The 27,639-nt window shown below is 38.5% G+C and overlaps 2 protein-coding genes across 6 annotated transcripts; one reads left to right on the forward strand and one right to left on the reverse strand.

Annotated features, from left to right (window-relative positions):
- Nucleotides 1-22: 22 nt before the first annotated feature.
- pio (zona pellucida domain-containing protein piopio) lies at nucleotides 23-26,044 on the reverse strand. 4 transcript variants are annotated; one of them, XM_089469323.1, is made up of 9 exons: nucleotides 25,875-26,034; nucleotides 24,967-25,319; nucleotides 13,902-13,954; nucleotides 12,776-12,824; nucleotides 7,612-7,852; nucleotides 7,455-7,521; nucleotides 2,117-2,586; nucleotides 1,723-2,041; nucleotides 23-1,569 (listed from the first exon to the last, which is right to left on the reverse strand). In XM_089469323.1, exons 3-9 carry the CDS (start codon nucleotides 13,944-13,946, stop codon nucleotides 1,372-1,374), a joined length of 1,389 nt encoding a protein of 462 aa, XP_089325449.1. In that variant the 5' UTR covers nucleotides 13,947-13,954; nucleotides 24,967-25,319; nucleotides 25,875-26,034; the 3' UTR covers nucleotides 23-1,371. The 4 variants fall into 4 exon arrangements, with proteins under 4 accessions (XP_089325449.1, XP_089325450.1, XP_017866452.1 ...); XM_089469324.1 differs by having other exon boundaries at nucleotides 25,823-26,029; XM_018010963.2 differs by lacking the exon at nucleotides 24,967-25,319 and having other exon boundaries at nucleotides 25,875-26,044.
- Nucleotides 9,301-11,891, forward strand: LOC108616026 (uncharacterized). 2 transcript variants are annotated; one of them, XM_089469321.1, is made up of 5 exons: nucleotides 9,301-9,852; nucleotides 9,921-10,063; nucleotides 10,278-11,046; nucleotides 11,196-11,395; nucleotides 11,455-11,891. In XM_089469321.1, the coding sequence occupies exons 1-5, from the start codon at nucleotides 9,466-9,468 to the stop codon at nucleotides 11,723-11,725; spliced, it is 1,770 nt and encodes a 589-aa protein (XP_089325447.1). In that variant the 5' UTR covers nucleotides 9,301-9,465; the 3' UTR covers nucleotides 11,726-11,891. The 2 variants fall into 2 exon arrangements, with proteins under 2 accessions (XP_089325447.1, XP_017866450.1); XM_018010961.2 differs by having other exon boundaries at nucleotides 9,303-9,852; nucleotides 10,392-11,046.
- Nucleotides 26,045-27,639: the final 1,595 nt, after the last annotated feature.

A 27,639-nucleotide genomic window follows, 5' to 3' on the forward strand; every position in this document is an offset into this window, starting at 1 on the left:
TCTCTGACAGCATTGATAACAGTTTTATGGTCAATTTAATTTTTATTGTTCATTTGAATAGTTTCTATTTTTTAGCTTAGTTCTACTCTTTTTATTTAAAATAATACAGTAAAAGCTCGCTTCAACGAACTAGGCAGGCAGATGTTTGCTTAAAACTTAAATACGCATATATACATGCATTCTACAATTTTTACATATTTGAATAATTTAATATGCGAACTTAAACACATTTCAATGGTAAATTAAAATATTTTTATTATAACACTTTTGGCATCCACTAATTTTATTTGTTCGCTTGGTAAATAGTTGTTCGAAAAGGCGAAAGTAAATATGAATATTCATTATTTAAGTTAGTTGTCCGTTTAGCAGAGTTTTCACTGTATCTGTGTGTTTTGTGTATTTCATGAAAATGTTAGCATTGCACAGCTCCAGACGAGCGTTCTAAAAATTATAAAATTCAATGCTCAAATAAAGCTGTGCAAAAACTTGGCTTAAATACTTTGACAATTATTACAATATATAATTTTAATAATTAATATATATATTATTTTTCATTTTGTGAAGAGGATGCACGCTTATAGTACGTAGTAGTATTTATTAAATATTGTAGTGCAAAATAGTTTAAACAATGACAAGAAAAAATTGTATAGAACATTTAACTAAGTACAAAGGCAGAATTATTGGAACTTAGTTTCCTCTTTTGTTTGTTTTTGCTTTTTGTGTTTTTTAAATAAATTTAAAGTACAAATACAAATATCACCTGAGCGTCGGCTGCTGCATTCGTTGTTAGTTCGAGTTTTTTTTTTTTAAATTAAGCGAGTTAAATAATAAGATAAATACAATATTCATACAATTATAAAGTTTAATGACTGCACTACAAGAGAGAACGAGGAGTGTGCGTTTGACTCTGATAAGAATCTAAGTGGAATCCAACCGACACCAACACGTGAGTTCGTGCTTTAACAGAGCTACCGAAATGCAGTGCTGCCCATGTTATATACTTAAACAGTGGCAGCACTGTACAACTCACTCTGTGACATTAGCGGGCAATTAGCAAATAACGGGGAAATTGCCCGGTAATCTCTGCACAGGGAAATTTCATTTTGTTTTGTTTTCCTTTCATGCAAAACCTAATTATTTGTTTGTATATTATTATTAAATTAAAAACTTGTGACCTTACAGACTAAAACTGCATTTGACTACCGCAGGCGGCTCTTGCTCTTCTTCAATGCTGGCATTTAGCTTGATTTTCAATATTTTAAAGTTTTCTTTTTAAACACTTTGAGTGTTCCATTATTGAGTTTTGGAAATATTTGCGAAAGTTTTTGATTTTCTTTTTCTTTTTTGCTTTCAATTTTTGATTGTCACATTTTAGCTGCTGTGCGAGAAGGCGGTGTTTGTGTAGGGTCCACTGTATATGGAGCTGCCCGAGTTGGAAACCGTCTTCGTGCTGCGGCGTGCCATAATGCACAGCACGGCGGCCACCACGGCCAGCATCAAAATGAGTCCAGCAATGGCGATGGCTATGGCAAAGGTGCGCTGCGACACGCACAGAGCATCCTCCAGGGTCTGTGATGAAGGAGAACAGAAAAAACAAGCATTTAAATAAAAGAAATGCATAAAATATTAAGCAAATAAATTTATCCAGTTATATTTCAATATATCCAACTCATACATTTATCAAACTACCCTCGCTTTGGTGCAAGTATAAATTCCACTCACCTTCTCCTTGTACACAGCATCCTCGTCGCTATCGTTGGCATTCTCGTTCTCATTGACATAGAGGCCAGAGAAGACCTCGATGGTAGCGGGCAGCGCTTCGTCGTCTTTGCCGTCGGCCGTTGTCTGGCGCTTGGGTCGTTTGCCCGTGCAGACAGGCGCCTCCTGGCAGCTGGGGTCCTGCAGAGCGCACAGACGGACATTGCACTGATAGTACACGGAGGTGGTGTAGGGGAATTTGTGGGCCGGGAAGGTAACGTTGGCAGCCAGACGATCTGCCGTATAGTTGAATTGACCCATGATCTCGTTGTCCATGGGACAGCTGAAGCAAGAGAGAGAGAGAGAGAATACTTGAGTAATGCGTTACCATTTCCATGCCATATACCGTTTGACTTACCCATCTTCGCCCACCAGTCGCTGCTCGCCCCAGCCCAAGCCATCACGAACAATGCAATCCGTTACGTGCAGGCCGTAGAGCTCCTGCTTGTCGATGCTGATGACAATGGTCAGCGGATCGCCGATTTTCACATCGTCGGCGATTTTGTGCTGGTCGTTGTAGATCTTCATGTGGCAGCCGGGCATGGGCAGCTCGTTGTTATCAGTCGCATCCACATCGTAAACATCATCATCATCATCCTCCAGCTCGTCAAGCTGCTGTTTGTCCAACGAGCGGCCATAGTCGCGTCTGTCGTGCTCATCGCTGCGATAGGCTTGTGGCTTATGGACGACCTTATGCTTCTTGGGCTTGACGGCAGCGTCGCGGCTCATGTAGGCACAGCGCACATGGTAGCCGCGTCCCAGATCCGTTATCAGCTTCAAGTGCGGCTGCAGCACAATTGTGTTGAAGAACTCGATGCCGCCATCGTCCTGAAACGAGCAATGGAGAAGCGGAAAAATACGTGAATGAAATGACTTGGGCAACAAACTAGCAAAAGACTTTGGCAACAAACTTGCCACAGCATGCAAGTCGCATCTTCGACGGCTCGTTAGCGCTCAAGCATTTCCTCAAGCTACGCCTCTTTTATGCGCTTCTCCTATAGAATGGTGCTAGCAAAACAAAAGACTTAGGCAACAAACTTGCCACAGCATGCAATGTACGCTAAAATTAAATGCTGTCTTTGAAGCCATATGAGCGCAGCTTCGATTCGCCCCACTGTACACACAATGGGCCTGCTGCAGTGTCTCATTATGCATATGGTTTGTAGCTGGAGAGATTCACGCCTCGCTGCCTCTGAAAATTGCCAGCACGAAATTTGATGTGCGACGAGGTCGTCGTCGTTAGATCACGAGCACTTCCTCAAGTCTACCTATCTATATAGACTTCTGCTGCTTCTTTGTGTTTTGTAGAATTGTGCTAAAGCTCGTGCAGCCAAGTGTGAAGCCCGCCCTTATCTCCATATCCGCACAAATTAGCAATGTTTGCGTAATGAATTTTCATTTCGGTTCAGCTTAGTTTGCTTTTTACCCCAAGTTCTGGCTGAAGCAATCAATCTGCTGCGAGCGTCTGCTGTTGCCTGTTGCTTGTTGTACATCCGCTGCATTGCATCATTGCTCATCTTCAGACCGACATTCAACTGCCCACTTGCCCCTATATCATTTAATATCATCCACGGGCCGAGGCACATTTACTTAGCTTTTCGTTTTTTTTCTCTTTCTTTCACATTCTATTTTCTACACGCATAACGGTAATTGCGCTTGTGCTTGTGCTAATTTTGCTGGCAGGCAGCAATAATAACAACAACAAAAGATACAATAGCACATACTCCACACAATCGCACGTCTATTAGAGATGATCGCGTGTCAAAGTCTTTAAAGCACGACGTGAGCTTTTAAAGAGAACATTGCAGATGAGTTGCATCAAATGCATAATACTCATATACGATATATGTACTTTATATATATTCAGAAATGTATATGGGCTCGACAATGTTTGAGGTTAGCTACATAGCTTTAAGAACCGAGATCTTTTTAAACGATTATTTATAAGTATTTGAAGTCCCGTCACTATAGTTAGTTTTTGTTACTCTATATATCGGATATAATATATATGTTTTCCCTTCATGTATTTTTCCATATATCACATTGTGCTATAGTACCCACTCGTCCGCCCATCTCTAAGATATATATTTTCGTTAGGCTCTTCAGCCATCAATTGCTCGCGTGGTTGTTGGCAATTGTATTTGGGTCTCGCTGTACGTGCCGCAGTCGGAAGTCATTGATAATTGGGTCTGTCTACAGATTTGGGCACGGAAATGCTTTTTGAGTGGCTGCGACGTCACCCAAAAGGGCCAAACGCATAAATATCAAAGTGGGAAGCTAGTTTCCTGACGTGCGAGCCGCTGGGCTAACAAGCAACGACAGAACGTCATAAATGTTTGACAGTTATGTGAGCGAACTGAGTTCCCAGCAGCCCAGAAAGAATGAGCGAGAAGAGACAATGGAGGCCAATAAGATGGGCTGTAATAAAATGACATTTAAGATTTGAAGAGCACATAACGGTAGATGGAAGCAGGCAGCTATTATGTCATTATGACACTTCTGTGCGACAGTTCTCAAGCTGGTTTAGAATATCGGTGAAGAGATAGCAGTGACGATTGCTGCTCGGATATGTTAATGGGCGATTTAAAGAAATGCACAACTTAGCCGCAACGCTGTAAGATTCATAAATGTCAACGGCAATGCGTTAAGCGTATGTTACGTGACTGCGGGCTGCGTGGGCAGCGACCTTCGCTCCAGTCGAACAGCAGCTAAAAGTCAATTTCATAAATAAAATATCAATAACAATAAGAGAAGCATGTTTACATGGCTTGCACACGCACACACACACACACACTTACACGGTTTTTGGCATTTTTCATGGTCGGCCGTTGAACGTTGACCAAATGGCCGCCAACGTCGCCTCGAGATCATAAAAGATGCGCTGCGCACTGCACAGAACAAATCGATTTTGTTTAGCCTGAAGAGCATAAGCCGATTCACACGAAAGACTTAGGCAACAAACTTGATGCTACTGCTGCTGCTGCTGCTGTTCACACTATTCGCGGTCTGATTGGAATTTAATTTGGAAAATGTTGCTTATCAATGCCTCGCATGGCTTACAAGTTCTGAATATTGTTTTTTTTTTTACTCGCTGTTCACAGCAATTATAATTTAATTAAAGCGCCCTTCACATTTGTTTCTCTGTCTCTTTCTCTCTTGCTCGCCCATTGCTGACCCTGCATGCCACAGTTAAGGCAGCAATAAAACAATTAATAAAGAATTGACTTGACAGACAGAGGGCTACTCGGTAGGCAGGTTAATGAGTCTAGCTTATATTGAACTGAACGACAAGCAGTAGAGTATATATATTGAATATGATTGAACGGCAAGCAGATACCCTATAGTGTAAATAGTATGCGGTATAATTGATGTGCATAATTAGTAAGAGGCCAAAAATTCGATATCCAACTAGTACATATCCTGCGGATACTGGAGTATTGCATATCAAATTACATTGGGGTAAACTGGAAGAGCTATTCGAAAAGGGGATTATTCTAAAAGGGATATTATTGAATATTAAAAATTTTATTTTTATCAATTCATTGAAAATAAAAAAAGGTTTTATTGACCTAAGCAAATTACTTGCAATTTTATGCCTAGCTAAAAATGGATATTAAATCGATACATTACAAGGCTGTCACTCCTGATAAGGATATAGATACATATATTTCAATTTACCTAAGGCCATACAAAACAGCTAATTGAAAGCTTGTATGAATATATCTTAAAAGTAAAAAAACAAAACAAACAAAAAACAGCGTTTATAACTAAAATATTCATAGCTTATTTAATTGTGCTTGGCATGCACAACAACAAGTCTAATAAAAACAGCAACATCAACAACAACAACAACAACAGCATCTACAACATCTACTACCTTAGTCACAGCAATAACAACAGGGTCGTTGCGAAGCCTCGCTTGGAAGTCAATGGCGTGGCAACGTTTGTTTTTTTTTTTCGCGGCAGTTGACACGCGACTTTTTACATAAATAAAAAGTTGTTGCCATAAATGTGCAGGCAGTTGTGCTAGTGTATGTGTGTGTGTATAGGTCTTTTCATTTCAATTGTATGCAAATGTGCATTGTGCTGAGTTCATCTGCCGCGCTGACGTAAGCCCAGCATCCTGCCTCAGTCAGCAGTCGACTGGCCACAGAGATGACATCAACAAAGAGAAAAAGCTGCAGGTAACTTCACCTGGCTTATATTGATTTTGCACTTAGCTTATGTTTTTTCATTTAATTGCTATTTAAATTACATAGTTATTTATTTAGCGCTTCAACGGCGACAGAGACTGTGACAGAGACAAAAGACTGAGACAACAAACTTGGCTGCGAAATTCTGGTACAAAGTGCGTGCAAAAAGTCTACGTACACGCCCGATTGCCACACTGATCGGCAATTATTTCGAAGATTTGTGTCAGGCCAATCGAGCGAAAGGCAAAAGCAACAAATTACAAAACTCTTTAGCTTTGGGAAATTACATTAAAAACAAGAAATGTAACACAATAACAGCCGCGTGCGTGTGTGTTGGCCATAAATACATACATATGTGTGCCCGGGTGCTAATTGAGATTTCAAAATATATACACAAACATATGTATATCCAGCCATCTATATGAGCTTCGTGCGTCTGTAAACGCTCGTAAATCGATGCTATGAGCCAATAAATAAGCCACGCCATAAAAGCATCATTCAACATCTAGCCAGCATCAACAATATATGTATGTCTATGAGCCATAATACCCAAGCTAACTTAAAAATTTATATCACAATTTATTGACCATTTCGGATCATTTGATATTTGGCCATGCCATATGAGATGGGGTTAACTGGACTCATCGACTTATCTCACAAGTTTTTATCCCAGTCAATTTGTTTAGTTATAATAAAAAATTAAATTGTGCTAAATCTCGTTTAAGATAAGACAAAAGGTTTTTTTATTTTTTTCAAAGTAAGTTGTTTTTGCTATTCTGTTTAGCGAGCTATTCGAATTTTGTATAACTGGGCTTAAGAGGATATATGAGAGAGCAAAGAGAGAGATAGAGAGAGTGAGTCTGTTAGAAAAATAGAGATATGGATCGAAATATAGAAGAGATATTGAGAGAGACGCAGGCATATGTATATACATATAACGAGAGAGGGGAACAATAGAGTTCAAGAGAGTTCAAAATAGATTGAGAGAGAAAGATATAATGAATAAAGCGCTTTGGAGGGGAAAAGCGGAGAGAGTCTCATCATTTGCCCTCTTCATTGCATTCTAATTGACCTCTACATACTACATGGCTAACTCTACAATTGAGCTGCAGTTGTGGCAACGCTTCGCCATCCGTGTAGCAATTACGGTGCGCCGGCTGCCACCTCCCATTCAATTGTCAACGAGTTGATGATGCACCTTAATAAGCGTGTCATTAGCTGAATGCCAAAGAGCCACAAGCACTCAGTCAGCTTGATTCAATCAGCGCCAAGTTCGTCGGCTAATCAAGTTGGCATATGGATGGGTCACCTTGTAACCAATCTCTGTCAGCTAATGTGCCTTATAAGCACTTAATGGCGTTTCGCACAGTTCAAAAACTCAATTAGCATGTCGCAAAAGGCAAGACAACCATATGCTAGCATCTCATAAAATGTTGACATAAATCGCGCAACTTATGTGGGTGCCTAGATTTTATGAGCTGAGCTGGACTGGACAAGACTTACCCGCTCCTTGGGCATCGTGTTGCAGCTGCGCAGCGGCAATCTGTAGCGCAGCGCGCCAATGTGATCTCTGCAAAGAAAATGAAAAAGATTAGATATTGATGATGATGCCAATCTAAGCTGTATGGCACGCACACACACACACGCATAGTCCACTCACCTGTATTCGCTGAGGCATGAGGAGTTCTTGGAGAGGCCTTTCGGGTAGATCATGCCGCTGAACAGGCCCGTCTCGTGATTGGGTGGCGCATCTTTGATCGTGATCAGCATGGAGCCCGACTGGCACTGCACACGTACATTGGGCGCAATGCTGCCTGGCTTCGCCGTGGGCGTGGCATCCTGAGCAGCGGCTTCCGCCTCGGCAGCGGCAATGGCAGCGTTTAGCGTGCCAGGCGCATCCTCTGCAAAGTAAAAGAGGGAAAAGGGGGATTAGATTATGAAATATTTGCGAATTTACAGTTAGAAAAGACAAACTACAGTTAGACAATAACAATATCGAAAAGACAAAGCGAAAGCCAAAGGCAGAGCCAGAGTCAGAGTCAGAGTCAGACCCGGAGCCAAAGGCGAAGGCAAAGCTCAAACGCAAGCTGAGGATGCGGCTGAGCTCGGGCCATTCGCATAAATCATCAGCGATAGACGAGACAGTAAAAGAAAATAGTAGAAGGTGTTGAGTGACCAGGAGATACCCTGTAAGCCATATGGGAAGATATATACATATTGATTTTGTGGAATAAATATTCCATTTGTAACATAGTTTAGTTTATATAAATCTAAACATTAAGAAATACCCTGTAAGCTTATATAAATCTAGGACATATATAACTATATATTATTATATTATATTACTGTATTATAGTTCATATAAATCATATATCTTGTAGCATCTATATCTCTTGTATGTATAAATTATAGCTTTGGTCACATTTTCAATTCGTACAGGGTATTTGCGAAAAACAATGGCATTTATAAGACGCCCCTGGGAGCAGCAACAGCCATTGAAGCCGAAGCTGAGCTGAGCTACAGCTGGCAACTGCGGAAGCAAAAATGCTGCGACAAACATGAAAAACTCTGGCCAAGTTAATGACATTGAAAAGCCATTCAAAGAGCAGCAGCAGCAGTAACAACAACAACAACAACAATAACAACAATAACAACAACAACAGCAGCAGCAGCAGCTGGCATTAGAGAGCTGCCAGTTCCTTGAACTTGTGTATTGCAGTCAGAACCTTTCTTGATGCTTGGTAATTGCTGAGCCCAGAAACCAAGTAAACTGACTAGCTACAGGGCTATATAAGCTAATATGTATAGTATATATAAATAGTATATAGAAATAGGTGTGTATGTGTGTGTGCACAACACCTCGCGTGCGATGCGCCTGCAGCTAGATTCACATTCTTTTCTTTTTTTTTTTTTTGCACTGCTTTTTTGCTATGATTCTGACGCTGGTTTGCTCTTGACTGGAAAACTTGGCCCAAGTGGAGTGGATCGGTGAATGCGAGTGGAGGGGGCTCCTAAGATGGCGTTGCTTTGGTTTAGTTCAACGAACCCTCCAGCAATTCGCATCAGTTAGCTGGCTTCTATGCCTATTCTACAGCACATGCTGCTGGGCCAAGTAATTGCATGCAGCTCGAAAGCCGGTTTTCTGCTCTTGCTCTCTGCTGCCCCAAAGCCAGCTTAGTTGTTCGCTTTGTTGCTGTTGTAAGTGCTTAATGTTGATGCATATTATGTAGAGTTTAGTCAAATGCAGCCACGAAATGGAGCACAGTTAAGCCCTTTCTTTACGGCTTGGCTCAACAAAAATTTCTTTTATATAACATTTTGTATTCCATTATATAGCAAGCTTTTCGTCTTGACAAATTTCCTAAAGTCTCTTGACAATAGTCGAAATACAAATTTTTTTACTTTTATATCTGAGAAATCTTAAGTTTGCTTTTATTTGTTTTTCCTGAACATTTTTTACAATAGTCTTTTATATTTATCAAATTTTAAGTTATTTTATGTACTTTTTGTTTAAATGGAAGATTCTGTGAAAATCGAAGATGTCATTGAACAGCCAAGCACAGCGGACTGCTCGGTTGACCCTCCTGCACCACCTGCGCAATCTGCACCACCTGCATCAGCTCCACCACTTGCATCATCTTCGCTCCCGGACTTGCAGATGTCGGCGGCTCACATTCAGCTGAGCGCCGAATCGTCTGAAGAGCCCACTCTGGAGGTGCTTTGGAATCCATCAACGCTGATCGACCTGGAGTCCGAAGAGTTCGAATTGATTAGACTACAGTCGAGCACCGAACTAAAGCCGAACGGATCCAATGGCTCGAAAAGCTTTACTGCAGAGATGTTGGAGCTGCATGAACTCATCAACGAGCAATTTCCATTATCAGAGACGTCGGAGGATAAGGTATATGCCTGTTATATAATTGGCATAGCTGGGTTTAATAATTCCCATAAATCCTCGCACTTTCCCAGTTAGTAAGCCTTGAAAGTAGTTCGGATAGTAGGATGACAAAGACTTTCATCAACCAAATGGACATCAAGTCAACCTTCCAGCCGTGCTCTAGCGAGGATTCGGGCCCAGACTCGGGAATAACATATAATTCGCAAGCGAATAGGTATGATTCATCTCTCCTTTCTCTTCTCTTTCGATCTGTTCTTATCATATTTAAATTTCTTCTTTTTTTTCTCCTCTCTTTCACCTCTTTCATCTCTCCTTTCTCTTCTCTTTCGATCTGTTTTTATCTTATTTAAATTTCTTCTTTTTTCTCCTCTCTTTCACCTCTTTCATCTCTGTCAACTGCTCTATTCACCACTTTGAAAAGAGAACAGTTACATCTTTTTCATCTGCTTTCTATTCTGTGCACTATTCTTCTCATCTCATACCAATCCTATTCTTTTCTGTCTACTGTTCTCATCTCTCGTATCCTTCCTGATCCCACTTAGTCGCGTTAACTCCGATGAGAGGCTGCCCCTAAGGGCATCTCATCTAAATGAGAATTTCAGACTAATTCCTTTGATTGATATGAGCGATGACATACATTATGACAGGAAGGGGCCCGAGCGGCCTTGTTATAAAGATCAGTTGGAGCCAATACTGAAGGCTGGCATTAAATGGGATCTTAAGGTGTTTGTGGGGATATATAAGTTCTATTGCTTTCAGTGCGTGCTGGAAGTATATTCCCCCTACTTTCGACGCAAAAAATTGGAAGATGTGGTGCAATTGCCATCGCATAAGGTCACCCCGCGGGCCTTTTACACCATCTACTATTGGATGCTGCACGAAAAGTTGCAGCCCCATAAACGCTACAGCAATCGCTACCTGCTGGAAATCTATAGTTCGGCCAAATATCTAGGCATCCCGGAGATCGTCGACGCCGTCTGGAATAACCTGGACATTATTAAGAATGAGAACGAGGCCTTCACCCTGATGCCCGACCTGAACTACATGGATTTGACGAACTTTGAGTTTCTCTGCTACGCACGCATCAGTCGCTTCTTTCTGACCCTTGTCGCATCGCACGAGTTCATCGAAATGGAATTCTATAATGTCAAGCGACTCCTTTCCAATCACAATGCTGGCGTGAACAGTGAGATTGAGGTGAGCTATTATGATTTTGCTACCTTTACTTCTGCTCCTTTTCCTACTGCTATTCCTACTCCCACTCCTTCTATTTCTACTCCTACTATTCCTACTATTTCTACTCCTCTAACTTCTTCTTCATTACATTTCGCCTCCTTCCCTCTCAGATCTTCTATTCGGCCGTACGTTGGGTCAGCTACGATTGGCCCGATCGTGTTGACCATGTGCCTGACCTAATGAAGTGCATTCGTTTTAATCATCTCTCGCCCATATTCTTACGTTTCCTGCAAAAGCAGCACAGCACACGTGTAATGCAGTACATAGCCAATTTACCATATGTGCAGGACCAGATCAACAAAGCCTTTATGTGAGTTCCAAATAACTTGTCAGTCATCAAATTCCATTTATGAGCATGTTCAATTCCAGCTACGCCTCCGCTGAGCTCTTCTGCAAGGATCCCCAGCAGACGTTGCCTTTTCCGGTGCCCGAGTTCGAAGTGCCGGAGCAGCGCCGTTGGATCTATGACGAAAAGTGCTCCTATCACCATGACCTCAAGTGTAGCCAACGTCAGTTTATTACCTATCAACAGTTCCTCAGCTATCTGGAGAGTCTGCACGAAACAGGACCTGATTACTGGCGCAACCTAGTCTATATAACCGAGCCCATCAAGTGCTGCACACGGCTCATGCCTGAATAGACACACACATACGCACAAACACTGGTCTTTATAAATATTTATGTATGTATACAGTTACACACCTCCACTGTGTGTGGCTGGCCAGGCGGAAGTATGCCGCAACATTTGGCCAGCCAAGTCTTTCCAGTTGGATTTCATCGATTTTTAATAAGACAGCTAAATGCGACATGAATTGACTTTTGCTTTGGCCTCCCTTCCTCAGCTCTTTGTTTGGTTGTCTCTGCTGCTATTGTTGTTGTTGTTGTTGTCATTGTTGGTATTGTTGGCAGCCAGGTAAACGTGAAGCCAACAACACCTTCACTTTTGCAATTTCAGTTGCAGTTGCGAGATTTGTCAGCAGGATAAATAAACAGCTGCCGATGGTTGAATTCCCTCAACAAATTTGGCAGAGGCTTCAAAAGTGGGCAATGCCACACATAGAGATTTATATGAAAACCTAACCAGTTTGACCTACGTCAGTTAGGAAATTAAAGCTAGCTAAGATTGTCTTAAAATTATTTAACAATTATTTATTATGTTGACTACATAATAAAAATAAAGTGTTTTTAACATTATTATTTATTTTTAATTTTATTTTATTTTTTTAAATATGATTTTTTATTTATTTTTATATTTTTATTTATTTTTTAAATTATTATTTTATATAAGTTTTTTTTAATATTATTTATATTATTCATCATTTCATTTTTTAACTTTTAATTCTTTTTTATGTAATATATATTTTTATGTATATATATATTTAATATATATATATTTAAATATAAGAATTTGCAAGGTTTAATTAGTTATGATATTACTTTTAATAATTCAAATAAGTTACAATTAAATATAAATGTTTATTAATATATGCAAAGGATATATTTAAAAATTTATAAAAAAAAATTGCAAGGTTAAATTAGTTTTTATACTGCTTTAAATCAAATAAAATAAAATTTAAATTTGTGTAAATATATGCAAAGGTTAGTAACTAATTTTAATATACACAATTTCAATGTTAATTCTAACTACTTAATACACAACTAGTTATTTAGGGAAGATTAATGCACTTACTCTCTGGTGCTGGAATCTGTGCGCCGTGTGTCGCTAGAGCTGCGATTGTCTGCAATAGAAAGTGGATAGAGATTAGAAGAATGTTCATTAGCTAGACAAACGGGGGGCGACCATAAAGCTGTTGACATAAATCACGATCGAGCCGACATTAATGCCACACTAATCTATGCAACTCTGCAGGCTGCAGAGCTGAGCTCCTTTAATTAAAATGGAAATGCAGAGAAATGCGCCAAGATATTCGTGCACAGAAAGGCAGACAGAGATAGCGAGGGAGAGGGGGCTGGCTCTATGTATATATGGGCAACATTATTCTCACGATTCTAAAGGCGAAAATGCAGCCAAAAAAAAAAAAAAGGAAACTTTCGCCAACAGCAGCTCGCGCCGGGTTAGAGTTGAAATTCAAACTGTGCCTCCCCGAGTGGCGGCTCAGACGGAGGCTGAGACTAAGCCAAGCCGGCTTAGAATCGCGGCATGGAAGAGCTTTCAGCCAACTCCAAGCTGCCAGAGTCTGTGCCACTTTTGGCAACTTGGCACGGCATCAATGGACGATGCGGTGCAGCGGAGTGCAGCTTGGCGCTGTTGCCGGGCTCATATTCAGGTTAATCTCACAGAGGCCAGCCAATTGTCATTCACAGCCTCTGGACTCTGATTGATGTGTTTAGCCAATTTTTCTATTTTTTTCTCTTTTTTTTAGGGAATGAGGTCAGACAATGAGTGCTCCAAGTTTATTTAATTAAAAGTGAGATATGTATATAGGGTTGTTCTTGAGATTATATCGTGCTGCTGGTATCTGGAGTTGGTAGAATTGAATTATGGGGTAGTTCAGAAACCTTTTAGCTAGATGGGGAGACAAAAGGAATTTCTTTAAATTCTTGTATGAGCTGGAAGTTAGCCCAAATATATTTCAGTCTATATAGGTACAACAAAAGAGAGAGAGGAGGCTAGACTCTAGAATTAAAGGAATTATGATCATTTACTCTTCCCCAATTTAACCTAAGTAGAAGTTGGCATCAGATATACCGAAGCAAAATATATATCGGATATATTATCCGCATGACTTCTTCCTATAAATATCGAGTATCTAATGACTCTATTCTCTATATATTAACATAATCTCTATACTTACAATTAGGTGCAGCGCCGTGCATAAAATTCGAGTGCTTGCCTTCATCGTGGGTGCTGCAAAGAGACAAACAGAGAGAATTAGAGAAATTGTGAGCGAACTCTGGTGATTAATTAGAGAGAAACAAAACATTCGTAAACCGGTTCACTATCTCTATATACAAATCCGATTACATTATGCAAAAAGAAAAAGAAAAAAATCATGTTTAATGAATTTTTGATTAGAGGTGTTGGCTGTTGTTTTTTTTGTTTCGCTCGAGGCGAAACTTTCAGCTGAGACAGCCCTGACAATTGGGTCAGCCAAGCTTGCTGCCAACAGGCTGCCTGCCACAGGTTGCGTGCCCCGCCAGAAATGAGGTTAAAATCAGCATAGGCAGCAGCAGCAGCAGCAGCAACATATATGCACAGGAAGCAACAAGCATCATAACGGTAAAGGCGCATCGAGAGGGCGCATCTGAGGCAAGCAAGGCGAGCAAAACCAAAAACGGGTATTAAACACATATCAATAACCAAATGGGGCACATGATAAGCAGTTTCCATCTGCATGCAGCTTCCTGCATGCATTGAGTGCTGTGAGAAGATATGAAAGTCGAGTCATGGTCAGGAAGAGGCAGCAAGTTTTCTTGTTGTTGATGCTGTTGATTGTTGCTGCTGTTGTTGTTGTTGTTGTTGTTGCTGCTGTTGGTGTTGTTGTTGGTTACCGCATGATCGTTATCGAGAGTCACAACAACATGCAGCTTACATAGGCTGGCCGGGCGCATGTGATAAAAGCCGCTAGAGACTTCTGTTTGCTCGCCGAGATGATGTCACAAGACAAACAGACAAACAGAGAGACGGAGAGACGCACGGACGTACACACTCACCCATTGATTGCAGCTGTCTATTATTCCCGGTGCTATAATCTTTTTGGGATTATTAATAAATGGAAATTGGGTCAAGCGATATCGTCTGCGTGCGTTGATAAATGGTTCGCATTATCCAACCAAATATATATGTATGTATATAGATATTTGTCAATGCCAGGCCCACACAAAAACGAGAGACAATGAGCGCCAAAGAAAGAGCGAGAGGGGGGAAGAAAGAGCGAGAGATCTTCCGATCGCAGCTAACCGCGTGGCTTCACTCACAGCTTTCAACTGACAGCCGTCCAATGCAAAAAGTTAACTAATACTAACAGCAACAACAACAGCAGCAGCAGCAACAGCGGCAACAACAAATAGACAATACTCGCATTGCAATAAATTAGCTAAAATTAGATGCATGACGTAAACCCATTTAGCAGTAAAGCGCAAAAATGTCACCAATTGAGCTTCACTCGCAAAAAAAAATAAAATAAAATAAATAAATAAACACTAAAAAAGCAGTCAACAGCTGTTTCAGGCTAAAAGCGCAGCTCATGCATTTGTAATCGCGACAGCCGAGAGAAAAATAAATATAAATATAGGGCAAATTTTAGATGCTCTAAATGAAGAGGATTAAGCTGAATTTTAAATAGAATAGTTGAAAACAAAATTTTGTTAATATTTATTAAACTAATTAAGCATTTTTATTAAACTCTACAAAATTAATTCAATAAAAATATAGATATATGTACATATAATTTGATATATTTATAATAGTTATGCAGAATAGATTAGAAGTGTTTTCAGCCTTTCAAAGATCTTTTAATATTATTCTATTTTTCATTTCCTTTTTATTTTAAATTTACATTCATATTTTTATTTGCTATTATTAATGAATGAATGTAGACTTCAATACACTTTCCAAAAAAAGCCGATCCCTTTCATTCCTTGCCCCATTACAATATCAACAGACCCGTTGCAAGCAAAAATAAGCAAACAAAAACGATAAATAGGAAAAAAAAAGGAAAACAAATTGGTGCGCATTGCGCTCAACGGAAATTATGAATAATGAACTCTGATTGGCATCTGCTCTCGTTACCCAGTTTCGAGAGTTTGAAAAAAAAAAAAAAAAAAAAAACGAAATCAAACAGCAACATGAGCGAAAAAAACCTTTGCAATAAACCCAATGAATTGGATTCAAAAGTGACCTTCGAGTGGGGTACGTCAGTTCAGTAAGCAGGAAATTGCACAGAAATCTTAATTTATGTGTTTATCAACTGAAAATTCATTTTAGTTATATTAATTCAATTAATTTGTAGGTTTGATAGCCCAGCATAATATTGATAAGATTAGCGGTGTAATATATAATAAAACTTTTATAAATGTGTGTATGTATGTGCTCATTTATATAAATAAGTTGTTTGCATTTATTAGTATTAAATTTCTAACATGTTTTTTTTCATGGATTTTTTTTATTAGAAAAAAAGAGAAAAATAATACAAAACTGGAAAAACAAATTGAAAACAAAATACATTTTAAAAAATTAAATATTAATTAAAATTTTAAGCATATATATATCATTATTATTCTATTATTTTATTAAAAAAATGTTTAGCCAACATATATTGTATACAACTTATATTGTATTGTATATGTATGATAAGTTCTAGATAATACCCCTAACACATATATACACATATATGTATATATATTATATACTTTGATTTGAACATCTGAACATTTTCAATCGATGATCATCAATGCGAATGCGTGCGTGCATTCAGCTGTAACGGATATTTTTATGTGACTCTGTCAAGTGTCGTATTCGTTTGACACACATTCCGTAACAGCAACCGCAAACAACAGCAGCAGCAACAGTAACAACAACAACAACAAACACAAAGACCTTTAAGCCAAAACAAATACGTATAGAAAAAGCCGACAAATGGGCCGTGCAACTGAATAAATTAACCGAGCTACGAGCAACGCGCAGCGAGCTGTGAGCAGCGCGTGTAAAAAAAAATTAAAAAAAAACTTAAATAACAGAAAAGACAAAAAGCGCTAAGCAAACATATTTGTTTAAACAATTGCATTTTCATTTACGAGCGCAACTAGACGTATACGTAATGTGGCGACTAAATGACCTCGCGTGCTGTTGTTTCATTGTGCTAAAGCCGCCAGCCATAAACATATGCAAAAGCCCATTTTTTTTCATAGTTTTTCAAGTAGATTTTTTACTATTTCGTTTTTTAGTTTTTTCGGCATGCTTAATTTTTAAAGCTTTCTGCTCGAGCGATATTGAAAGGAACAAACTATAAAATCGTTTTGCCAAAAAGCGCGTAACAATGCGTTAAATTGTGCTAATTGGGAGAGGGACAGAGATAGAGCGAGAGAGAGGCCTCGAGAGATGCTATTAGAGAGAGATAGCTAGACTTATTCCATGGCGCCTTTTTGATCGAAGCATTATCTAGTTGCGGCATCTGCCCCACATTTGATTGAACCAATTATGTTGTTCTTCCACATCAATCAAAAGACTCAAGACACGAACTCGGCGCGACTCAAGCTTGGGCGATTAAATCGCCTTCATTAGAACGAGGCGACGCTCCCAATTAGAACCAACACAAGAAACACGGCCATGCAAATCGCCTAAGGCAAATACCTTAAAGAAGTGTGTTAAGCACACACACACACAGGCGCAATAGCACACATACGATCAGCGCGTCTAACCACAAATGTTTGACCTATTTGAAATGAGCAACAGACTAAAGAAGAAGCAGAAGCAGACGAAGAAACGAATGAAAATCAAAATCGAAGCGGGCAACGACAAAGGCCAAGATTCTAACAGCTAACAGCAAACAGCTAACAACTTTCGGTTGTGGTTTGCTCCAAGTGCCATAAAAATGAGAAATCTCCACAGCAAGCAGACAGCCCTTCCTCTTCCCATTTATATGGTAGTATATGATCAATCTAACGCATCGTCTAGCTAATTTCGCTGCAATTCCAATAGAAAGTAAGTTGGCTTTTTTTATAGGGTTTCCATTTGTTATCTAGCAACAGGCAGCAGCAGGCAGCAGCGGCAGCTGCATCTCAGCCCGCATTGTGTTCTTAATTATGGTAATTAACGAGGCCCATCACATGTCTCCACCTCTCGAGCTCTCTATCTCTGTCTTACTCGATACACATATATATATGTATATGGTTTTTCTTTACAGTTTTTTGTTCGCTTTTGGGGTCAGGCATGGCTTTGTCTTAGCTTTTACTTTTACTTCGCATTGAGAACTCGCATGTGTGCTAATCAAACGGGCTTAAGATCATGATCAAACTCAATTGAAGTGCTGTGTGTCTCTGTCAGTCTTTCTGTCCAACCGAAACTTTCACCTGCTTAGCTATGCAAATAAGTACGCATTGAATATAAAAAAAAAAAAAACAACAACAAAAAAAATACAAAATTAGAATTTCAAATCTAGCAAGAATATACAAATATCTATCTATAGATATATAAGTATGTGTTTATATATATTTTTCGGGTTTGCTGCAGTAGCGGCTATTAAGCGTCATTTGCCAGCTTAAGTTAACAAGTTTTGTATTTAGATAGAGATAGAGAGCAGAGGCTGGGGGCCAGATCCAAGTAAACGCAACCAACGAAACGGAACGAATGTTTTATTTTTCTATTTTTCTTTTTTTTACGGCTTGACGATTGCGTCAAGGTCATTGCAATTGCACAGCCCGAGTGCAAATGCGCTAACGATGCCCAGCAATAGGTCATTAGATGAACAACGGCAACTGCAACAAATGCAACAACAGCAACAGTTGCTCATTTGCAATCGGCAATCAACGCCAACATCAATTTCCATTGTTTTAGTTTTTTTTTGCCCCTTCACGCTTTTATTATTTGCAATTAACAATTAAGACAAAGTGCAGAGACATTAATTTGGTCTCTGCTACTAAAATCAAATGACTTAGGCACCAAACTTTATAATTTTTTTGTGTGTTGACCAATTGCAACATGGCCAAAAATGTTTTCATGAGCCAGTTTTCAGCTACTTTATTTTTGCAGCAGCATAAATGGAAAGGCGCAGCTCTCCAAGCTGTCCTTGTGCAATAGGCAAAAAAGGGTATATCGGGTTGGTTTGGCAAGAGACAAATTAAATGACTGGAAAATCAATATAAATTTGCAGTGGCTTAGCAACGGCTGCTTGACTTTAGTTTAGGCTTGGGCAACTGGTTTTTCTATAAAACATATATGACATTAGGCTTTTTTAACTATTATTTTAGTTGCTCTCTTATTATAAAGCATCTGCTAGGTTTAGATATACATAGATATGTCTTCTGAGACAGTTATAAATAAATATTCTTAATAGACAAATATTCCAAATTTTAGTTATAACTAGACACAGCTACTCTCCATTTTATCTCCTCTCCCTCTTCTTCCTGATGCTCGGCTTAGCATAATTTTCAGATTACAGGGCATTTGCTAGTCATCTCTTCTTTATCTATTTACTTCTGGAACTATTATGCAAATCCCTCTCTCCCTTCCCTTCATTTCTCTGTTAAATTTCGTCAGCTTTTTCCCAAATTCCAGGGTATTCACTCTCTGTCTCCATCCATATATTCTTCTAGCTTGTACTTAGCTCAGCCACAGCTTGTCTCGCTTACAAAATGTGCGTCAATATTTGGACTTGGCTTGCGTGCTGTTTGCCCGACCGCCTCCCGCCCACTTCTGTTTGTCTTTCCACCTGCCTGTCCGTCAGCCAAGTCCGTCAGCCAAGTTGATTGCAAAAGTGTGGCCCGCATTTGGGCCGAGTGCGTTAAATTGGATCGTTCACGAATTGCCACATCTTTAGTGGGGCTGTGGCCTGTGAGAAGAAACCCCCCACTCTCAATTATTATTTTTTCACATTTTTGTCTTCTTTTGTTTTTGTTTTCGCCACGCAGTTACGTAAAAATTTACACAAATTGTTTTTTTATTTTAGCTGATGATTTGTCAAAAACAAAACAGAGAGAAGAGAAAAAAGAAAACGTTTGAGCACCCACAAAAAAAAGGCCCAACGGCTATTTCGTTTGGCTATTTTTTATGTATTGACGCCTAATTTTTATTTTTTTATACCGCAAATTTTATATAAAAGTAAAAGAAATAAAACAACAACAACAACGCGCATTGAATATTCGCAATGAACGTGACTTGAGCTAAGCGTTTTTAGCTCTTTTTTAAGCCGTAGGACTTGAATATGTCTCGATTTTTATCAGTCAACAACAGCAGCAACAACAACAACAACAATTCCAGTTGCCAGACATTTACTTTGGCTATTTATTGTTGTTGTTGTTGGCATCGGCCTGGCGCCCATTGTCTGCGTGTTGCTGTTGTTGTTGTTGTTGCTTGACTCTTGGCTAGAGCTGAGGCCGGCGCAAAAACAGGTTTTGGCAAAACGCTTAACAGTTCCGTTTACTTTTTCAGTTTTGTTGTTGTTTTTTTTTTTTTTTTTTTACTTTTGTACTAAAGCTTTGTTGCGCCTAGAAGTACTTAAAAGCGGAGACCTCCAGCGACATTGGCTACCGCAGCTCTTAATTTTAATGACTAATTGGTAATTCGAGACTCGAAAAGAACTCATTAAACAGACAATTTTGCGACGCGTTTAGAGTTGGTGAAAAATTCTACAAACGTTATTCATTGAATTTGTTATAAACTAAGAGCATTTGTTATAAACAATTTATCAAAGAGATAATTTAAATATTTTTACAAAAAAAAAATGGTATTGATTGAATTTACTGTTATTGTAATATATAAAAAGCATAAAAACGAGAAACATTTTAAATATTTTTACAGAAAATATATATATCCTAAAAAAAAGTTCTAAACAATTCTAAATTTGCCAAAATTATAAAGAAAATGATGTTTAACCTAAAATATGTTTTATGAATATTTAAGGTTGTGTAATGCCAAAAGAAATTGTGTTATGAAAAAATACAATTTTCCAAAATATGTTCTAAAGGTTATAGCATTAAGTAACTAGTAATTGATATACTTCGAGTTATTAAAAAATTATTATTTATATGAGGCTGAACTCTTTAGGAAAGTCAGATAAAGACCTGGCAGAGTTTAAACTAGAGGAGAAACGAGGGTACGCTAAACTTATGTATATCAATATATTAATATTAATATTAAGTACATTTCAAATCAGCAAATTGTGAAAAATCGTTCGTTTATTTATATTCTGGCCATTCATATTTTTATACTCTAGTCTAATCAGAACATACTGAAGTCTCGCCAGCTGTTTAGTCACTGTGTTTGTCGTCATGAATTGCCGCACGAAGTAAATCAAATCGGACTGCAAATTTGGGCGACCCGGTTCAAAAGTCATGACTACATGCACTAGTTTTGATTTTGCTTTTCAGCCAAATATACAGCTAGCCACACCCACGCCCCACTTGGCTGGGATTTGAAAGTGTTTTTGTTGCTGAGCGTTGAACGTTTGTACAATTGCAAGGCACTCGCCTTGTTGGGCCAGACTAACCCACGCAGGCGAATGCTTGTATTATTTCTGTCAGCATTTAAGCTGCTGGCCTATGGGTTTTCGGACACGTTGCAGCCAAGCTAGCCAGACTACTTTTGCAGTTAAAACACACAAACAGCAGCTGATTGAACAAACGGGAACTTAAGCCAGGCCGCAGCCAGAGCCACAGCTGCTGACTCATTTAAAAGCCAATGCAAATTGTTTGGCACGCCTTACAGCCAAATGAAATGAATAATAAACGAAAAAAAAAAAAACAAACAAAAAGCTGCAGATATACGAATTTGCATAATTAGAGAGAAAGAAACAGCAGACACATGAGTAATGCGTGCCAGACAGACCAAGAGAGCAAGAGAGCGAGATGGAGAGCGGGCGAGACGTGGAGCTGGAACAGTGTTAAGTAGCAAGTTCGTTGCCTAAGTCTTTCATATTGAAAGCCGTTAGCTGCTTGTTAGCTCAACTGTAAAAATCAATATTGTAGCCAAAAATGACAGCAAAAAAAAAAATAAATAAAAGTCGAGAGAACTATAGAAAAATCAAACATGGAATTCAACATTGTAGCATCAAGTTCTGGGCGCAAGTTGAATGAACCTCTGAGCTTTCTTTGCGAGCCAGCAAATGGCAAAGCGATTATAAGTCAATTATTAAGTTCATGAACTCGCAGCGTAGCCATATACTTATATCTTCAAATCAAATCATAATTATAACTCGAAAAATATATATATGTAAATATTCCGGAGAGTTTTCTCAACTCGTTTCTCAGCTATTGCTACAAAAATGTTGTAATCGTAATTCAATTTTCAAGTGCTTTACAATGAGGCAATATGCCAAACCACTAAAAAAATTTGTAAAAAAAAAATTAAAGGCAGACAACAAAATATAAAAATATATATAACAAAAAAATAATATTTTCGACGCATTTTGCTGTTGTTGTTGTTGCTGTTGCTGTTGTTGTGCTTCAAGGTCAGTCGAACAGCTTGTTGTGCTTGTTATATAAACAAGTTAAGTTCATTATGGCCAAGAAGTGCCTCGTGTGTGTGTGTGTATATAATAACTGGTCTCACAGCTTGCTTTGTTGCCTTTTAATTATTGAAATTTGTTTTTTTTTTTTTTTTTGACTGCGTTGGCGTCTGCCGCAACAGCCTACATGCTTAAAGAATCTATAGAATCGGAATCTGTAACTGACTATCAATTAGCTCAACAGACATAGAGTTGAAATCGACACAGAGAGACAGAGAGAGAGAGAGAGAGAGAGAGAGAGAGTGGTGTGTGGGGGCAAGTGCCCACAATTATTCATATCAAAAGGTGTTGCACTCAACACGCTTTATATGAAAATATTTTGATAGTTAACAACCACAAATTAACCAATTAATAGGGCATGCATCACAGCGAAAGGTTCCGGAAAATCTCTGTGTGCTGGCCCCAAAATGAAAACCCTTCTCATTCATCTCTGCATGCTGATGATGCAAGCCGCTCTCTACCTTGCTCAGCTGTCAATCAATCACATTTTCTAATTGCTTCTTTAGACGCCAACACAACAACAGCAACAACAATGAGGCAGAGGAAACGCCGAGTCATAATTATGTCTAAGGCCTTTGCTTCGAAGTGCTAAAAGTTTAGACAAGCTTTTTTTTCTCGCGTCCCTCGAGTTTTTTTTGTATTATGAATTGTAGCCAATGTTTAACGAGAGGCGCGTAGCCTTTTATGCGGGCTCCATCTCATTATGATTAATGTGATTCCAAGTGGTCTGCGTACGTAGCCTCTTTCGAAATGTTGTGCCCGCCAATTAGCAATAGATTCTAGTACTCAATTCGTGTGGGCAGTGTAAATGGTTTTTCTCCAACTAAAAATGCTAGCATCAAGCTTTTCATATTACTCAGTTTTATAGCTAGAACTAATGGGAAATTACAGCATTGCAAGATTGCAAATTGCATAGCATAAAAAAGAGGTAATATAATTGTTGAAGGTTACAAGTTTTCAATGTCAATAATCACTATTTTTAGCTAAAGACTAAAGCTGGATTTAAAAATAGAATACAAAATAGTTTAACATAGTTTTTGATGATATAATTTATCGGATTTTAGATATACAACTTTTTGGACAGAAAACTCGGTTATTAATATACATATGTATGTATAAATACGCTCATTACTCTAAAAATATGGCTAGCTATAAAATTGAACACAGTTTGTTTCTGAGAATATGTAAGGCATACATGCATACCAAAAAGTTTATATAAATAAATAAATTTTAATACAAAATATGTATAAACATAATATATATTTATACCTAATGATCTGAGTAGTTTTTTATTGTGAATTCCAGTCAGCTGACTAAGATTTTGCCGCAAGTGAGCATTTTTTGTAACTGAGCTCAAAATGTTAAGCAAAATAATAAATATGACGTCATCTACTGAATAATCTCCATTCAGACTTGAGTCTTGGGCAAACAGTTTCATTTTGTTGAGCGACTCTTAAAGGGTTTTAAGAATGCCCAGCTGTAGGTATGAACACTAAAATCTCTATTTTGATTGGGTCAGAATAGAGATTTTAGTGCACATAACTACAGCTAAGCATTATACGCATCTACTCTCTTGCACTTAGCGAGCAGAGTATTAAAAGACAGCCATAAAAATTGTGCAAGGGTTAGTAAAAGGCAGACGGCTATAAAGCCATGTAGCTGAGTCTGAGCTAACTGCAGAGACTAGAGAATATGCAGAGAGAAGAGTTCTCAGAGTGTGCTAGAGTCTATGCTGAACAGTTCAGGTCGTGGTAAGTAGAGTTAATGCCAGTTCACATATGTTTCCAATCAAAATGAGTCCATGTAGCAGTTCAGCTAAGCGTAGGTATGGAGTCTCAGCTGACAATGATCTAACTGCTCTTCTAATGCTCAAACATGCACATGCACGTAATGCGACTCACTTCCTAGCGTTTCTAGAGATTCAGCTTGCTGGTGTGGTTGACACATTAAAATTAAAAATGCCGGACATGCAACATGCCGCAATATCCAGTCGAGGCAGTTGCCGCAGTTGCCGCAGTCAAAAGCGGATGTCCGTGACGTGGCAATTGCTGTGCGCGGGCATAATAATGATAATATGTGGATAGTATAACAACGTTCGTGCTACGCGCTGTGGCATGCCGCGTCATGCAAGCTAATAAGTCAAGATTGTCGCATCTCCATGTTTGTGATCGACAGATGGATGATGTAACTGCTGCGACTGCGGCTGCGGCTGCTGCGAACTTGGCCAGCGCGCTGTGACAACCAATTCGGGAAAGAGCGGCCTAACCTTGAGCTAAACAGGTTCAATGCACAGGGAAAACGCAGCTTGGCTGACCAAAATATAAATGTATATATATAAATATATACACATACATGTGTATACATATAAAATAACAAATAAAAATTACATTTTTTTGCGCTCTTATAAACGTTTTGGCTTGAACACAACAAAAAAATGTTTTTCTTGATACAGTATGTGACGCGAATCTTAGCTTAGGCCGCGTCGCGAACCGGTTTTAAAGATGAGGACCGCCTCAGACGGCGATTTATGAAGTCATCTTTTGTAGCTTAGCTTGCAATTTAGCAAAAGCAAAAAAAAAAAAAAAGAAACAAGATATATTATATGGCCAACGCCATATTGAATATGTTGCTGTATCTCTGCATAATTAAGCTCTAACGCTTCATTTGCCAATTCCAAAAGAAATAACTTCCAACTCACCTTTTTAACAATCCTCCCGTTTTATATTTATCTCTATATGTATGTATTTGTATATATGCCTTTGCGTAATCCAATTAGTTATGTGGCCTTTGTTTAACAAGTGTTATACAGTTGCTTTATATATTTTTTGTTTTGCAAACTCATAAAATTATGTGGCAATATATATAAATTTTTTGCATTAATTTATTTTACTAAATTTTTCATGGGATCAACCATTTTTTTTTCACAGGCGCATAATTTGTTTTTCTTTTTTATATCTATATTTCATTTTATTTTTGCATTAATTTAATTTGTTTAACTTCCTCTTTGTTTGGCGCACATTTGGTTTTTTGTTTATTTGTAATTTTGCTTTGCTGCGGAAGAGAGGGCAAAAGAAACAGGCTATAAAAAACGGCTAAAAAGCAGCTTCAAAATTGCACAGGAAAAATTGCAAGAGCATCTAGCTTTTTAAGAGCTAAAAGAGCAAGAGCGAGCGAGTGCTGAGGCACATCTACACATACATGCATACAGTTTAATTGCTCTAACTGAAACTCTCAAGGAGTCGCAATAACAAAAGACTTAGGCAACAAACTTGCGGTCAGTTAACAACACAAGCACAAGCCTGGTTCGAAACACATTTTTCAAAAATTCGTGATGAAGTCGAAATTAACAGCTAGTTCAACCACCCGTTGTGCATTATAACAACAACAACAGCAACAACAGCAACAGCAATAACAATTTGATAGGCCGCCAAGGGCAACAACAATCAAACGGCAAAAATTTCTTTAATTTTGTCAGCGTCACAAATGCGTTTGCACGTTCCCAAGTAAGACCAAATTAAGAATCATTTCATGGCTTTACAAAAGACAATACACACTCTCTACAACTGCTATATGTAGGTATATATATTTTGTATATATAACACGTACATGCTCGGTTTTTCATCTGCGATTCGCCGACAGCTTGAAATATTGAACGCGATAGAGCGAACGCGCGACGACGACAACGAAACGCGCTGCCTTTTGGTTCTCTGTTGTTTTTTTCGTTGATGTGTGTCTCGCACACCGACCTGGCCAAGACTGAATTGAACAGACGTTGCGCTCTAAAGCCAAGACGCCAACAGCAGCAACAACACTCCGACAGCAACCGGTCTGGCTAAGTTTTCGGAGTCGTTGTCGGAGTATTTGGCAAGCTGAGCCGCTCTTATTGGCGCCGCGCTCTTCGTATTGTCTATGACGTATGCGTATGTGTGTGTACTCTATGTGTGTGTGTCTGTGTGTGTGTGTTACCTAGTGTTGGCAGTTTTTCAGCAACAACACCAACAACCGAGGCCCACACAGCAATCTTGCACTTGGGCCCTGGGCCACGCTCGACTGCTGCTCTCTATATATGCCTCGGAGAAAAGGGTATTAAAAGTACTTGAGACAAGTCTGCTATATAGTCCATTCTCATCGGATAAAAGGTAGGCAGTAGGTAGTATATTAGTGTGTCATATTGGAGAGCTATTTAGAATCGATTCGAATCAGTTAACATGTAATGAAATTAAATCATTAATATAAACCTCTTTACATTCGTTTTGATATGTTGAATTTTCCTATTTATTTAGTTTTTCAAACCAAACGAGAGCTAACGTCCATTGTAAAAACATATTCGTTTTAAAATTGAGTATTTTTATTCTGATTGGCTTAATAAGAAATAATGATATAATTATTTATTTATTTTTAACTGTAATTTTAATGTATTAATCATTTAAAAACAACTTTTTTTGTTGGACAATTCTTTAAATCATTTGTTCACTGAAATTTTATTAAACATAAATTAGGATTTTATTTAGTAGCTAAAAAAATATATTTATATTTAATTTACCATTTGTTTTAGTTTCAATTTTATTTACTTGATTTAAATTATAGTTTTATTTAAAAGCTGATATAAACATTTTATTAAAATTTATTTATATTTTTAATACAATATCTACACTTTAAATAACAACAATTTCATTTACTAGTGTATTTCGACTTCGTTTGACTGTTGTTGATTTGTTAGTTAGGTGTAATTTCTCGTTCTCACCTGAGATGTTCGAGTTTTTCTTTCTAATGAGCGAATACCGCATAATTAGAGCCTCCAGCGTGTTGGGTCTTCAAGTATTCCCGAATCACGTCATGCTCGGCCAACGCAACTAACTAAGCCGCACTCGGAGAGTTGCTAAGATCTCGGTTTTTACTTGGCTGGAGAGCTGAGCAAATAGAATGATTGTGTGGGCAGTCAACAGAATGCCTTGATGACGGCATATACGGCAAATACTTATGCGATATATATACATGTATACAAATATGTATGTATGTGTGTGTGCTATGTGGCCTATACATATTTGTATAAGTTAACTACAGACTGTGTTTTGTTTAAGCCACATAAATCTTGAGACTTGCATTTACATTTTTTTTCAGGTAGTAAAGAGCAGAACCTTTTTCCTTTACCTTTTCGGCCGCCCGACTCTGCTCTGTTGGCCTTGGTCGGGTTCAATTGTTGACGTTTCCCATTAACTTGTACGTTTCTATTTATATTTTTAGTTATACCAATATTTATGATTATCATGCGTGCTTCTTCCTCTTTATCTTTGTCTGTTCAATGTCAAAAGTTCGTTTCAGAGACGTGCCGGAATTTTCACATCTTTACGTGAGCCTGCGACACGAAAGA

Source organism: Drosophila arizonae, chromosome 5, assembly GCF_054131065.1.
Source record: "Drosophila arizonae isolate 15081-1271.41 chromosome 5, UAZ_ARI_1.0, whole genome shotgun sequence".
In the NCBI taxonomy this organism is placed as follows: Eukaryota; Metazoa; Arthropoda; class Insecta; order Diptera; family Drosophilidae; genus Drosophila; species Drosophila arizonae.

Coding starts and splice junctions, on each gene's coding strand:
- LOC108616026 (XM_089469321.1), top strand. CDS start 9,466: ATGGAAGATTCTGTGAAAATCGAAGATGTCATTGAACAGCCAAGCACA. Junction 9,853..9,920: donor CAGAGACGTCGGAGGATAAG/GTATATGCCTGT, acceptor GCACTTTCCCAG/TTAGTAAGCCTTGAAAGTAG. Junction 11,047..11,195: donor GCGTGAACAGTGAGATTGAG/GTGAGCTATTAT, acceptor CTTCCCTCTCAG/ATCTTCTATTCGGCCGTACG.
- pio (XM_018010963.2), bottom strand. Junction 12,825..13,901: donor GCACGGCGCTGCACCTAATT/GTAAGTATAGAG, acceptor TTTCTATTGCAG/ACAATCGCAGCTCTAGCGAC. Junction 7,853..12,775: donor ACAGATTCCAGCACCAGAGA/GTAAGTGCATTA, acceptor TTTACTTTGCAG/AGGATGCGCCTGGCACGCTA.